The sequence below is a fragment of the Cervus elaphus genome, chromosome 11, assembly GCF_910594005.1.
Source record: "Cervus elaphus chromosome 11, mCerEla1.1, whole genome shotgun sequence".
NCBI classification, from domain to species: domain Eukaryota; kingdom Metazoa; phylum Chordata; class Mammalia; order Artiodactyla; family Cervidae; genus Cervus; species Cervus elaphus.
Window position 1 is genome coordinate 8,594,922 of NC_057825.1, and position 13,632 is coordinate 8,608,553.

At 47.4% G+C, this 13,632-nt stretch overlaps 1 protein-coding gene across 1 annotated transcript; it reads left to right on the forward strand.

Annotated features, from left to right (window-relative positions):
* Positions 1-3,606: 3,606 nt before the first annotated feature.
* LOC122703075 (ubiquitin-conjugating enzyme E2 variant 1-like) lies at positions 3,607-4,798 on the forward strand. The gene is made up of 2 exons (XM_043917170.1): positions 3,607-3,612; positions 4,375-4,798. The coding sequence occupies exons 1-2, from the start codon at positions 3,607-3,609 to the stop codon at positions 4,660-4,662; spliced, it is 294 nt and encodes a 97-aa protein (XP_043773105.1). The 3' UTR covers positions 4,663-4,798.
* The last annotated feature ends 8,834 nt before the right edge of the window (positions 4,799-13,632 follow it).

Consider the following 13,632-nt stretch of genomic DNA (forward strand, 5'->3'; position numbering starts at 1 on the left):
TCCAATGTGATTACTGGAAAAACCATAGCTTTGACTAGATGGAACTTTGTTGGCAAAGTAATGTCTCTGCTTTTTAATATGCAGCGCAGCCATAAATAAACAGCTTTTTCAAAAAAGCATGTTTAAAAAAATATAGTTAGGAATGAAGTATTTGATGTTTGTATTTCACCTTTCGAGTAGCTGAACAAAAAGTTTTTAAGTGTATGGTGTGTGTGTGTGTGTGTTTGATCCAGAGAATCAAGGACACTGTGAATGACATAGAATAAGGGATTGATCATAGGGACTAGATCTTATGCAATTGCAGATGCTGGTAGAACAGACTGTGTAAGGCCTCTATACCTCCCAGTAGTTGGAAAGGAGAATGGGACATGAAGTGGGAGAGAATAAGAACAAACTGGAGCTCACACCTGTCTTCCACTGTCTCCAACCTCAGCAATGCAGGTGACCTGCAGGAGAACTTGTGTCCTTACCTCTTAGCTGTACACATACCTGGCCCAGGACTCAGAGAAGCAAAAGGAGGTGACCTAGCTGGAACCAGGGCGACTTTAGGTCCAGTTGCTGCCCCAAAACCAGCAAGGCAAGTCAGCAGCTCAGTGACAATCACATGCCAGCTATAACAGAGCCTGAGGCCTTTCATCAAAGTGCAAAGCATTAAAAAAAACAAACCTGTTCCTTCCAAATCTTGAGTACATTAGTTTTATTGCCAACTCAATTTGGAATCACGCATGGGAGAGAATTCTAGGAAACTTGCCGCTGCTGCTGCGTCGATTCAGTCGTGTCCGACTCTGTGCGACCCGTAGACGGCAGCCCACCAGGCTCCCCCATCCCTGGGATTCTCCAGGCAAGAACACTGGAGTGGGTTGCCATTTCCTTCTCCAGTGCATGAAAGTGAAAAGTGAAAGTGAAGTCGCTCCGTCGTGTCCGACTCTTAGCAACCCCATGGACTGCAGCCCTCCAGGCTCCTCCGTCCACGGGGTTTTCCAGGCAAGCGTACTGGAGTGGGGTGCCATTGCCTTCTCCGCTAGGAAACTTAGTTCCAGCTAAGTTGACACGCTACTGAGTAGAGCATGAATGTGTGCGCATGTGTGCGTGCACATGTGTGTGTGGGGGTGGGGAGAGTACATATATGATAAAATACTAACAACTGGTGAATCTAAGGTGAAGGGGGCTCAAGATTTTGTATATTTGAAATTTTAATTTAAAAACTGGAGGTGGAAAAAGGCTCCAGGCCCTGATGGTTTCACAGCTGAGTTTCATCTAGCCTTTAGAGATCAGACTGTTCCTATATTACACAACCTATTCTAGACCATAGGAAAATATAGAAAATTTCCAAACCATTTTACTGACATGTCCTTAGTACCAAAATAGAAGTTTTTCTTTTTTTTTTAAGGAAAATTATAGACAATTTTCACTCTTGGGACACCCCCTCATCCCCAGGAATAAGAGATTCCGTCACTGTAGTTACGTAAGGGACTATCCCTCTGCTTAGGAAATACACATGAAAGTGTTTAGGTAGGGGTAAAGAGCCATAATGTATAAAATCTATACTCAAGGGACTTCCCTGGTGGTTCAGTGGCTAGGACTCTGAGCTCCTAATGCAGGTGGTCTGCGGTTCGATCCCTGGTCAGGGAGCTAGATCCCACATGCTGCAACTAAGAGTTTACATGCCACAGCTAAGACTTGGTGCAGCCAAATAAATGCATAAATAAATATGTTTTTAAAAATCCACACTCAGATGATTCAGAAGAAACTATATACATACATACATATACATATGTGAATGTTTTACATATATGCACATAAATGTATATGTGCATGTATGCATGTGTATAAAATCCCATACTGTGTGTTTGAGGTGAAAGTATTAGTCAGTCAATCATGTCTGACTCTCTGCGACCTCATGGACCGTATCCCACCAGGCTCCTCTGTCCATGGGATTCTCCAGGCAAGAATGCTGGAGTGGTAGCCATTCCCTTCTCCAGGGGATCTTCCCGACCCATGGACCAAACCCAGGTCTCTTGCATCACAGGCAGATTCTTTACTATCAGAGCCATCAGGGAAGCTCACTATGTGTATATATCTTTGTGTTCTTATTATGTATGTACGTGTGTATATACATAGATTCCTATGATATAAAATACTGTTTAATCCGAGTAAAGGCTATATGAGTGTGCTCTTTGTGCTCTTTTTTTTAAATAAGAACTATTTTAATTCTTGCAAACTTTCTATAAGTTTAAAACTATTTGCAAGTAAAAGGTTTTAAAAATTGTTCATCAACATGGTGGAATGTTGTCCATAGAAAGGAAACGTATAAATATACGCCACACCTCAGAGTGTGACAGATGAAAGGCAAGAGTGTACATTATGTGATGACCCCATTTCTTCCAGTTCAGTTCAGTCACTCAGTCATGTCTGACTCTTTGTGACCCCATAGACTGCAGCTTGCCAGGCTTCCTTGTCCATAACCAACTCCCTGAGCCTGGTCAAACTCATGTTTATCGAAGCTGGTGATGCCATCCAACCATCTCATCATCCCTGTCTCTGTCATCCCCTTCTCCTCCTGCCTTCAATCTTTCCCAGCATCAGAGTCTTTTCCTATCAGTCAGTTCTTCGAATCAGGTGGCCAAAGGATTGGAGTTTCAGCTTCAACATCAGTCCTTCCAGTGAATATTCAGGACTGATCTCCTTCAGGATGGACTGGTTGGATCTCCTTGCAGTCCAAGGGACTCTCAAGAGTCTTCTCCAACACCACAGTTCAAAAGCATCAATTCTTCGGCGCTCAGTTTTCCTTATAGTCCAACTCTCACATCCATACATGAGTACTGGAAAAACCATAGCTTTGACTAGATGGACCTTTGTTGGCAAAGTAATGTCTCTGCTTTTAATATGCTGTCTAGGTTGGTCATAGCTTTTCTTCCAAGGAGCAAGCATCTTTTAGCTTCACGGCTACAGTTACCATCTGCAGTGATTTTGGAGCCCCCCAGAATAACGTCTCTCACTGTTTCCATTTCCTTACAGTTTAGCAACAGACCACAAGGATCTTTGGTGATAGAGATTAGAATACTGCTCATTTTTGTGGGGAGAGGGAACTAGGTGGGTTTCCGGTGCTGGACATTTATCTTGATCTGGGTGGGTGTTACACAGGTGATTACATATATAAAAAGGTATCAAGCTGTATATTTCAGATTGTGCAATTTACTGTATAATAAGAAAAAAAGATCACCTTAGTTTCTGTGTGGCTTCCCTTGTGCTTGCTCAGTGGCGTGGGACTCTTTGCAACCCCATGGACTATAACCCTCCAGTCTCCTCTGTGCATGGAATTTCCCAAGCAAGAATACTGAAGTGGGTTGCCCTTTCATCCTCCAGTGGATCTTCCCCACCCAGGGATCAAACCAACATCTCCTGCGTCTCCCACATTAGCAGGCACCTTGGTAGCAACTGGCTCAGTGGTAAAGGAACCTGCCTGCCAATGTGGGAGAGGTGGGCTCCATGGGGTGGCAAAGGGTCAGACGTGACTCGGCGACTGAGCACACAGGCACAGCTTCTGTGTAGAGACTGCCAGAGTGGTCCAGACAGCACAGACACCATCTGGGGGGCTACGGCAAAATGGAGGTGGGGGGAGGATCAGCCTGGTGGAACCACAGTGGGTTGAATTGAGAGAAAGAGGGGTCTAGAGGGTGAGCCTCGGTGGAACAGCTGGTTGGTGGCACCAGTGACTGAGATGGGAGGTCTGGGACCTCTGGATACCTGCCCAGTCTGCATTTCCTGGGGTGCTGCGGAAGTCAGATTTCCCTTCACGGCTGCATCCAGGTCACCACCAGGGGGCAATGGGTTCCTTCGTGACCCCAAGGCAGCCTGAATCCTGCCGCTGCCGCTTCGTCTGCCCTGGGAGCAGCTGTGGAACGCGGCGTCTGGGTGGCCGCCAACCCCTCCCCCCACCCTCCCACCCTCACCCTCACCCCCTCGACCCCGGGCCAGGACACTGTGTACTCCTTGCAAAAGAATCTTGCAGAATGGGGAGGGAAGGAAATTAAGTCCTAAAACCCTGGAATCTGAAAGTTGTGACTCCAGTTCTTCTGCGGTCCCCATGTTTGCTCCCAAGGGAGCCAGGCTCTGTAAGATGGTCACAAGGTCTTGCTGCTGACCCTGCCCCTCCACCTCATCTGCCTCCACTCAACCTCAGCCTCAACCTCGGCGAAGAGAGAGGCTTCCTGCCTTCCTCTCCCACATGTGCTGTTTCTGTGTCCTCTCTTCTCTGGGTGTCCTACACATACCTCAGGGGTCACTTCCTCCAGGACCCTTTTCTTTTTTTACCATGAAAATGTTTCCTTGTGGGGTGAAGAAGGGGCCGGCCTTTGAGCGACAAGATGTCAGCCACCACGGGCTCGGACAATTTATGAAAACCGAATATACAGCCTTAAAATAGAATGTGGACCTAAATACCCAGAAGCACCCCCCTTTGTAAGATTTGTAACAAAAATTAATATGAATGGAGTTAATAGTTCTAATGGAGTGGTGGACCCAAGAGCCATATCAGTGCTAGCAAAATGGCAGAATTCGTATAGCATCAAAGTTGTCCTGCAAGAGCTTTGGCGCCTAATGATGTCTAAAGAAAATATGAAACTCCCTCAGCCACCTGAAGGACAGTGTTACAGCAATTAATCAAAAAGAAAAACCACAGGCCCTCCCCTGCCCCCCATTCGATTTAAGCAGTCTTCATTTTCCCCAGTAGTAAATTTTCTAGATTCGTCTTGTAGACCTCAAAGTACTGGAAAGAAAGCTCCCATTCAAAGGCAGTTTATCTTAATATACTGTAAATGATACTAATTTTTTTGTCCATTTGAAATATATAAGTTGTGCCATAAAAAAAAAAAAAAAAGAAAGAAAGAAAGAAAATGTTTCCTTGTGATCATAAGTCAGTAAGACCAGCACAGAGATGTGGACGGAGATGTGGACTCTACAGTGCTGAAAGGAGTTTTATGTTTAAAGCGCAACCACATGCACATACTAGTTGGGGCTGGTAGAGCTCAGGGTCTAGTCAAACCACTAGCAGAACCCCAGAGCCCTCCCTTCTCGGCCCCTCCTTCTGGGGCCACCTCACTTCCCCCATATGTTGGTGCATGCTCAGTCGCTTCACTTGTGTCCGATTCTGTGCGACCCCATGGACTGCAGCCTGCCAGGCTCCTCTGTCCATGGGATTCTCCAGGCAAGAATACTGGAGTGGGTTGCCATGCCCTTCTCCAGGGGGTCTTCCTGACCCAGGTATCGAAGCCATGTCTCTTACCTCTCCTGCAGTGGCAAGTGGGTTCTTTAGCACTAGTACCACCTGGGACACCCTTCAATTCCTCCAGAAGCCTTCAAAATCTGAGCTTAATTCAGGAAGGACCGGGTGAGTCGGCATCCAGTGGCCTGAGTCAGAGCCTCAGGCCTCCTGTGAAGGACGCTTTTCTGACCCAAAATCTGGATCTGAGTTGCCCCATATAATTCTCCCATCATACCCCTTTCTCTCTAAGTTAAATTAGTCAATCTACCTGTCTGATCCCTCAGCTTATCTGTGGCTCTGAAAGGCAGAGCAGGACCTGGAATGGGCTTCAAGACTCTTTGCTGAATAAATGAAAGGACAAGTGAATCTGAGCGAGTAAGCAACCTCTTATAGGTAAGAGGATAGCATCTCAGTTAATCCATCTGGTGTTTTGAATGTTGGTTCAAGTATGGGCATTGATGCTTAAAAGCTGTGTGACCTTAGCAACCATCTTAACCTCTCTGGGTCCTAGTCTCTTTACCCAGATATCACAGTTATTGTAAAGATTCAATGATAGGATGTATGTCAGTCCCTTAGCTTCAAGTTGGCACACAGTATACACTCAAAACAAAAAAAAAAAGATAATTCTTTTGTATATGTGGTTAGAAAAAAATGTAAGTAGATGTGCACGTGTGTATGCAATTATATCTGTTTATGTAGGCTACACAATAAATTGTTAGCTAATGCCAGGGGCATTAGCAATATTCATCGGAAGGACTGATGCTGAAGCTGAAACTCCAATCCTTTAGCCACCTGATATGAAGAACTGACTTCTTGGAAAAGACCCTGATGCTGGCAGGAGGAGAAGGGGACCATAGAGGATGAGATGATTGGATGGCATCACAGAATCGATGGGCATGAGTTTGAACAAGCTCCAGGAGTTAGTGATGGACGGGCAGCCTGATGTCCTGCGGTCCATGAGGCCGCAAAGAATCAGACATGACTGAGCGACTGAACTGAACTGAATGCCAGAGGGGAAAATGGGAGAGCAAGTTAAAATTTTTTCATTTTGTACTTTATAGATACTTCTGGACTTGAATGTCTTACATTAAGCATGTTTTACTTTTGCTGCTGCTGCTAAGTCACTTCAGTTGTGCCCGACTCTTTACTTTTGCAGTAACACAAAATTTAAATGAAAAATGAAATTCAACAAACATATGACAGAGTATCATTACTTACTAGTCATACAGGAGATGCAAAACAAAACCACCATGAGATAACCCTGCTCACCACCAGAAAGGCTAAATTAAAAGGCTTCACCATAACAAATGTTGGCAAGAATGTGGAGCAACTGGAACTCTCACGCATTGTCGGTAGGGGTGTAAATGGTACCACCATCTTGAAAAAATGTTTGACAGTTTCTAGTAAGAGGCATTCTTACTTATGAACCAGAAATTCCACTCCTCGCTGTGACCCAGTCAGCAAGAGAAAAACATATGTCTACAAAAAGCCTTATACATAAATGTTCATACCATCTTTATTTATAATAGTCGAAACCTGGAAGCAACCCAAATGTCCATCAACAGGAGGATGGGTAAACACTTTGTAGTGTATCCATACAGTGGAATACCGAACAGCCATAAAAAGAATGAACTACCGATAGAATTAATAACATGGATTAATCTTGGAAACATAATGTAGAACAAAAGAAGCCACCACACAAAGGAACATGTGTTGCCTTGTTGTTTAATTCCACTGATGTGAAGTTCTAGGATAAACAAGCTGATTTATGGAAGAATGTGGACTGGCACAAGAGAACATTCTGGGGTGCTGGAAGTATCTCATATCTTGATCTGGGTGATGGTTAAGCCCACATATCTGTTGCTGTTGCTTAGGTGCTGAGTCGTGTCCTACTCTTTTGCAATCTCACGGACTGTAGCCCGCCAGGCTCCTCTCTCCATGGAATATCCCAGGTGGGTTGCCATTTCCTCCTCTAGGGGATCTTCCTGACCCAGGGATCAAACCCTCATCTTTTGCATTGGCAGGCGGATTATTTACCACTGAGTCACCAGGGAAGCCCTATACCCAAGTATCTACATGGATAAAAATTAATCAAGCTATGCACAGATGTTCACAGCAGGTATTTGTGATAGCGCAGAACTGGAGACAACTAAAATGGCCATCAATAGGTGAATTGATTAAAAAACCATAGTACATACACACAGTGTAATACAAGCCAGCAATAAAAAAGAATGAACTATTAATGTACCAAACACCCTGGATGAATCTCAATGATACTGAGTTTAAAAGTTAGACAAAAGGGGAGTAATACTGTATAGTTCCATTTTTATAAAATTCTAGAAGATGCAAACTAACCTACAGTGATGGAAATCAGATCAGTGGCAGGTGGGAGAAGGAGGGGGGAATCACAAAGGTGCAGAAGGAAACTCTGGCGGGTGATGGGTATGTTTCATTTCTCTATTGTGGTGATGGTTCTGTGGTTGTGTGCGTACACCAAAGATCATCAAATGGTATACTTCAATGAAGCTGCAAAAATATTTTTAAAAATTCATTGAGAGTTTTGCAGCTGATGTATGTAAATTAGGCATCAAGAAATAAAAAAGAAAAAAAGAAGCTGTACTTCTGGCCCTATTGCCCAAATTGGCTGGAGAAGGAAATGGCAACCCCACTCCATTATTCCTGCCTGGAAAATCCCAGGGACAGAGGAGCCTGGTGGGCTACAGTCTGTGGGGTCACAAAGAGTCAGACATGACTGAATGACTAAACAAAACCCAAACAGCCCCTCCCAGGTTCCACAGGATCCTTCTTTCTCACCTGGAGAATGTCCCAGAGAGTTTCTACAGATCAGGGCTCTGCAACTCAGCTGGTGCACCTGGGATGCATGATTTCTTCAGAGTAAATCCTGTTGCATCCATCACAGCCCGGCTCAGACAGTGCCTCCTCCACCAGGAAGCTCTCCTGCTTTGTGCCATACCCTCCCAGCACTCTTGGCTCAAAGCTTTATCATGCCACTGTCCACCTCGTATCATCAGAATTAAAATCCAGTGTAGACTGTCTGTTTTCCACTCTAGATGCTGACGATCATCACCAGGGCAGCCAGCATCTGATGGGTGTGCCCTGCCCTGGCCAAGTCTGTGTGTACCTGGTTGATCCCATTGCCTCCCTACAGCAGTCCCTACAATGACGGGGATTATTAGCTTCATTTTACAAAAGCTGAGGCCCAGGATGGTGAGTCAGTCCTCACAGAAGGTTGAAGGATACGCAGACTGCTGCTCACCTCGGGGGCAGCTCTGGGCTTTCCCAGTGGGCGGAGAACAAGGATATGGCATCTTTGAAACTCTTCAAAGTGACAGGAAGACACCTTAAAGGGGTAAAGTCTCCCTGCAGGTTACTTTAGGTAAAAGGAATTACCTTCAAGTTTTCCAGAGCAGGGTACCCTTGGAAAAAGTAGGCAATATGGGTAGAGAGCAGGCATAGGAAGGCCTTTCCTCGGAGCTTTTTAGTCTTATTAAACTGCCCCCCATTTACAGACATGGGCCTTTGGCATAGGGGTAGAGTGGGCAGGTTTCTGATTAAAGAGCCCAGACATCTTGAGTCTGCCTGGCTTTGCCAGTGGCTAGTTGAGGAGCCGTGAAAATATCTGTGTGTCAGTTTCCCCATCTGTCAAATGGACCCAGTTTTGTCCTACCGGCGGGGAGTAGGGCTTTGAAATGAAGGAGACCCACCCTTCCAACTGCTTTAGCCTGAGTTCCGTCACCTGTGAAATGGGGATACTATTAGTGCAGCCCTCGTGGGACTGTCACGAAGATAAAACATCCAAAGTCCTTGCCCCGTGCCCAGCATGTAGGGGCCACTAGGGTTCATGCCCGCGTCCTTACCATGATTGTTACTAGTGAGGATGGCAATGTCAGCTTCACTCCCTGGCCAGGGAAGCTTCAAGCCTAGTTAGTGAGACAATGTATCTTAAAACCACCTGGAGCACTGGGAGGTTCTTCTACAGTCAGCACCATCCTCTCCAGAAGCAACTGGGCAGCAGAGGGGTCAGCTCTGGATGAGGGAGCTAGGCAGGTGGGGTTGTTCCTTTGCAGGACTGGCCATCTCACCAGAATGCTTGGCATCACTGAACTTCAGGCACTAAAAGTCTCAGTAGACCTCTTGCACCTCTGTGGACACTAGACGCAGTAGTAATTAAAAATGCCCTCATACACACATTTCCAAATGCCCCCTGGAAGGAATACCACCCCTGCCACTGCCTTTTCACCTCTGCACAAGTGTGCAGGTCAAACCCTTTTTAAAGGTGTCTGGGACTTCCCTGGTGGACCAATGGCTAAGACTCTGCATTCCCAATGAAAGGGACCCAGGTTCGATCCCTGGTCAGGGAACTAGATCCCACATGCTGCAACTAGGACCCAGTGGAGCCAAATAAACAAATACTTTTAAAAGTAAGTAAATAAATGTGGCTGGTGGACAGGGTAACAGAGGCTGAATCCAGCCCATGCCGCCCTTGCCAAGCCAGCTGGAGCCGTGGCGCAAGACCATCCCGGTCTGTTGTTGTCACTGGACTGTCCTAATTCTCACAGATGTGCTGAATGGGGTCAGATGGCCCAGTCCTGAAAGCCCCCTGTCCCTGGGTCCCTGACCAGCCCTTTTTCACGCAGCAGTGGGGCGCACCCCCAAACCCGGCTCTACGCTCTCCTCACTAAATCTCTCCCTCGCCCCCACCTTCCTCTTGGGCCTCCTCTGTTCCTCCCCGTGCAAGGAGGTGCCCCCAGGGGGACATCTCAGTCACCCCTTATGTACTCAGGCACACAGAACCCAGGATTATTCCCATCTTGTCTGGAAGACCCAGAGGATAAAAATCAGCAAGACTGAAGGGATAGAGGAAGGCCCCACCCAAGAAGCCCCGCCCAGCTTCACCGCAAGCTTAGTCACTCGGAGCGCTGGGGAGGCACGGCCAACGCTGCCATCCTGGCCAGGCTCTGAGTCACCAGCTGGTGAGGGGCCGCCTCAGCCCAGCAGGAAACCAGGCTTCACATGGAAGGGGTTGGGCGGAGGTTGGCAGAACCCAAACCCCTCCTGGCTGGTCCTGGAGGAACTGGGTGGCTATCAACGCTGGCTCAGCAGCCAACCTCTCTCTGGGACGTGCCAGGAAGTCAGGAACTGGGCCACCCTGGGGTCCCTGCTCTCGGGGGCTCTCACTCTGCAGGGTGGGGTGAGATGGGAGTTTAGACTTGTGCATTGGTCACCATGACAACAGAGGGTTCTTGACAAGGGACATATGACAGGCACATGACAAGTGTCAGGGGACACCGGCTGCTACAATTATTTCATCAGGGCCATCTGTCACCACATGTCAAAAACCTCAAAAGGAGGTTTATACCAATCATCTCACTTCTAGAAATATAGCCTCAGAAGATAATTTAGAAGACAAGTGTCCAGTCATAGGCAAATACTTTAATGGGTCATACAATTCAATACTGAAAGCAGTGAAAGTGTTAGTCTCCCAGTCGCATCCTACTATTTGTGACCCCATGGACTATAGCCCACCAGGCTCCTCTGTTCATGGAATTCTCCAGGCAAGAGTACTGGAATGGGTTGCCATTCTCCTTTCCAGGGAATCTTCCCAACCCAGGGATCAAACCTGGGTCTCCAGCATTGCAGGCAGATTCTTTACCATCTGATTATACAACCATTAAAACTTGTAGAATTAACCATTTATTAGCATAGGAAGATGCTCATTTTACATATTACATTGTTAAGTGATAAACCAGGGGGTGAGTATATAGTAGGCATAGTATAGTGTCTGAGAACTAGGGGTCAGGTCTGGAAGGATGGTGGTGTGTAGCACAGTGTATGACCGCTCTGACGCTGGCCAAGCTGTGTGTGGGGCTTTTCTTCACCTCTTAGGTGTTGTGTGACCTTGGCTAGGTCACTTCACCTCACTGACACTGAATTCTCTCTCCTTGAAGATGAGTGTCCCTGCAAAGGGCCTCCTTCACAGAGTGGTAGCCATGACTCAGTGAGGTAGAGGGCGTCATGCCCAGAGCTGAGTACAGCAGAAGTTGAACAGGAACAGTGAACAGGAACTTTTGTGGTCTTCATCATCTCGTTGTTATTATTTCTCACTCCCCGCCTATTTGCTGGTACTTCAACACCCCCTCGTCTGACTTTGGGGTTGTTGGGTCCAACTGGGCGTCATGACCTAGGGGAGTGGTGAGCACTCCGTTCTTGGAGGTATTCAAGCAGAGACTCTGTAGAACCAACCATGCTATCAAATGGGGAGCAAAGTGGGAGTGGCCACGGCAGGCACGTGGGCAGGCAGGTCTGTAAACACGCCTGCTGAGTCCCAGGGGCCAGGTGGGTGTCCACTGTCACATTCCCCTCCAGAGCCCACGACTCACCCAAGCTCCCATTACGTCTGACACTAGGGATGTCGTTTTGAATGAGAACATCCTTGTCCTCGGAGAGGAAGGTCTATTTAAACAAGTAATCGTACACAAAATAATTACGAATGTACTGACTGTGAAGGAAGGAGTTAAAGGCCAGTGGGTGAGGTGGGGAGCTGGAGGGTCGTTTTAGCTGAGGTCTGGGGGATGAATGGTGCTGGATGGGGCAAGACGGGGAAAGGGAATCAGCGTCTGTGGAAGCCGTGACATAGGATAGAGCCCGGCTAGTTCAAGGATGTGAAAAGTCAGTATGACCTGTGAAGGGCAAGATGAAGAGATGCTGGCAAGAGCCCTAAATGCCATGGTTGGGATCTGACTTTATCTCCAGGACAGTGGGAGCCACAGAGGTTATTTTTTGTTGTTGTTATTGTTATTTATTGATTGATTGCTTTTGGCTGCGCAGAACGCAGGAGTGGGTTCTGAGTTCCCTGACCAGGGATCAAACCCTTACCCCTGCATTAGAAGCATGAAGTCTTAACCACTGGACCGCTGGGCAAGTCTCAGCCACAGAAGGTTTGAAGCAGGGGAACAGCATGGTCATCTTTGTGCTTTAGAATCCAGCTGGCTGCCCAGCGAGGAACAAACGGGAGGCTGGAGGCAGGGAGGCCAAAGAGGCTGCTGGGCATTCTCCCAGGCTGGTAGTCACGGGGCCTGGACTTGAGTGTGGCTGGGGAGCTGGCCACCGGAGGAGCAAGGAAGGACTTTAGCTGCGGTAGGCCAGGTGACAGATGGAACGGACTTTGATTTGCATCTCCTTCCATCACCTAACAGTTAATAAAGAGGGGAGGTCTGGGCAGGGTGCCAGGGTCCCTTCTGAGCAACGGGCCATGCCAACTGGAGAAACAGTGGTGGACACATGATATACCTTAAAAACAAGATCCTGATTCATTCACACTCCCTGTTGTTTACCCGAGGTGTTTGTTTTTTTTTTCTCCTGGGCTATTTCAGGTCTGACAGGTTTGTGGGGAGGGCAGAGCTGGGGCTCTCAGCCAACTGGGAGGGAGAGGGACCAACAGGGCAAGGAAGGGACCTCCTCCTTTTTATAAGACCAGGAAGGAGCCTGTATGTTCAGGGGCAAATCCCTTCCCTTCTTTAGGAACTTTGTCCAAGCTCTGGTTCTGACCTTCTGGGCCCTCCCTCTCAAAATAGTCTTCTTTTTCACCTTTGGGTTCTTGTTTCTAAATGTGCTTTAGGGTGGGGTGGGGTGGGGTAGCCCTGAGGGAGGCAGCTTGGCAGAAGCCACTTCCTGAAGGACTGATGAATCAGGGGCTGTAGGTGGCATCCTGGGGCGGGTTGGGTGGGGAGTGGGGGGCCAGCAGTGTAGGGAGTGGGTGGGGGTAAGCAGGCCCAGCAGGTGGGCAGGAAGGAACCTCCCCTCTTGGCTCCAGGTCTGGACCATTCCTATCCTTTGTCCACATGCCTGTTATCTTCCACCAGGCTCTGGGGCCCAGGGCCAAGGAAAGGGTGTGGGCGAGCCTGGTGGATCGAGATGGCACCCAGAGCCCTGGAGAAAGAGCACAGACACCCCTGTACCTGCCTCTGCCTTGTCAAGTTGAAAGATCCTTCCTGTAGAAAAAGATCTTTAAAGTAAAAAAGAAAAAAGATAGACATTCCAACAGAAAAGCAGAGGACCTGAATAAGAATAACTACTTACAAGTAGCCAAAAGATGTATGAAAAGATTCTTTAGTTTACTTCAAACTAAAAACTGAACACCAAAACCGCCTCAGTCGGAGGACGGGGGTTCCCAACCTTTAGAGTTGAGAAATTCTTCTGATGGCTAACTTCCTGGGATCCCTTCCCCTTCCTCCTATGCGGCTGATGACTACAATCATTTGTCTTTCCTTTCAAAAATAAATCATTCTTCCCCCACCCAAAGATCAGCACTGGCCTGATTTATTGCCTTTAAGTAGTGGAGAGTGAGA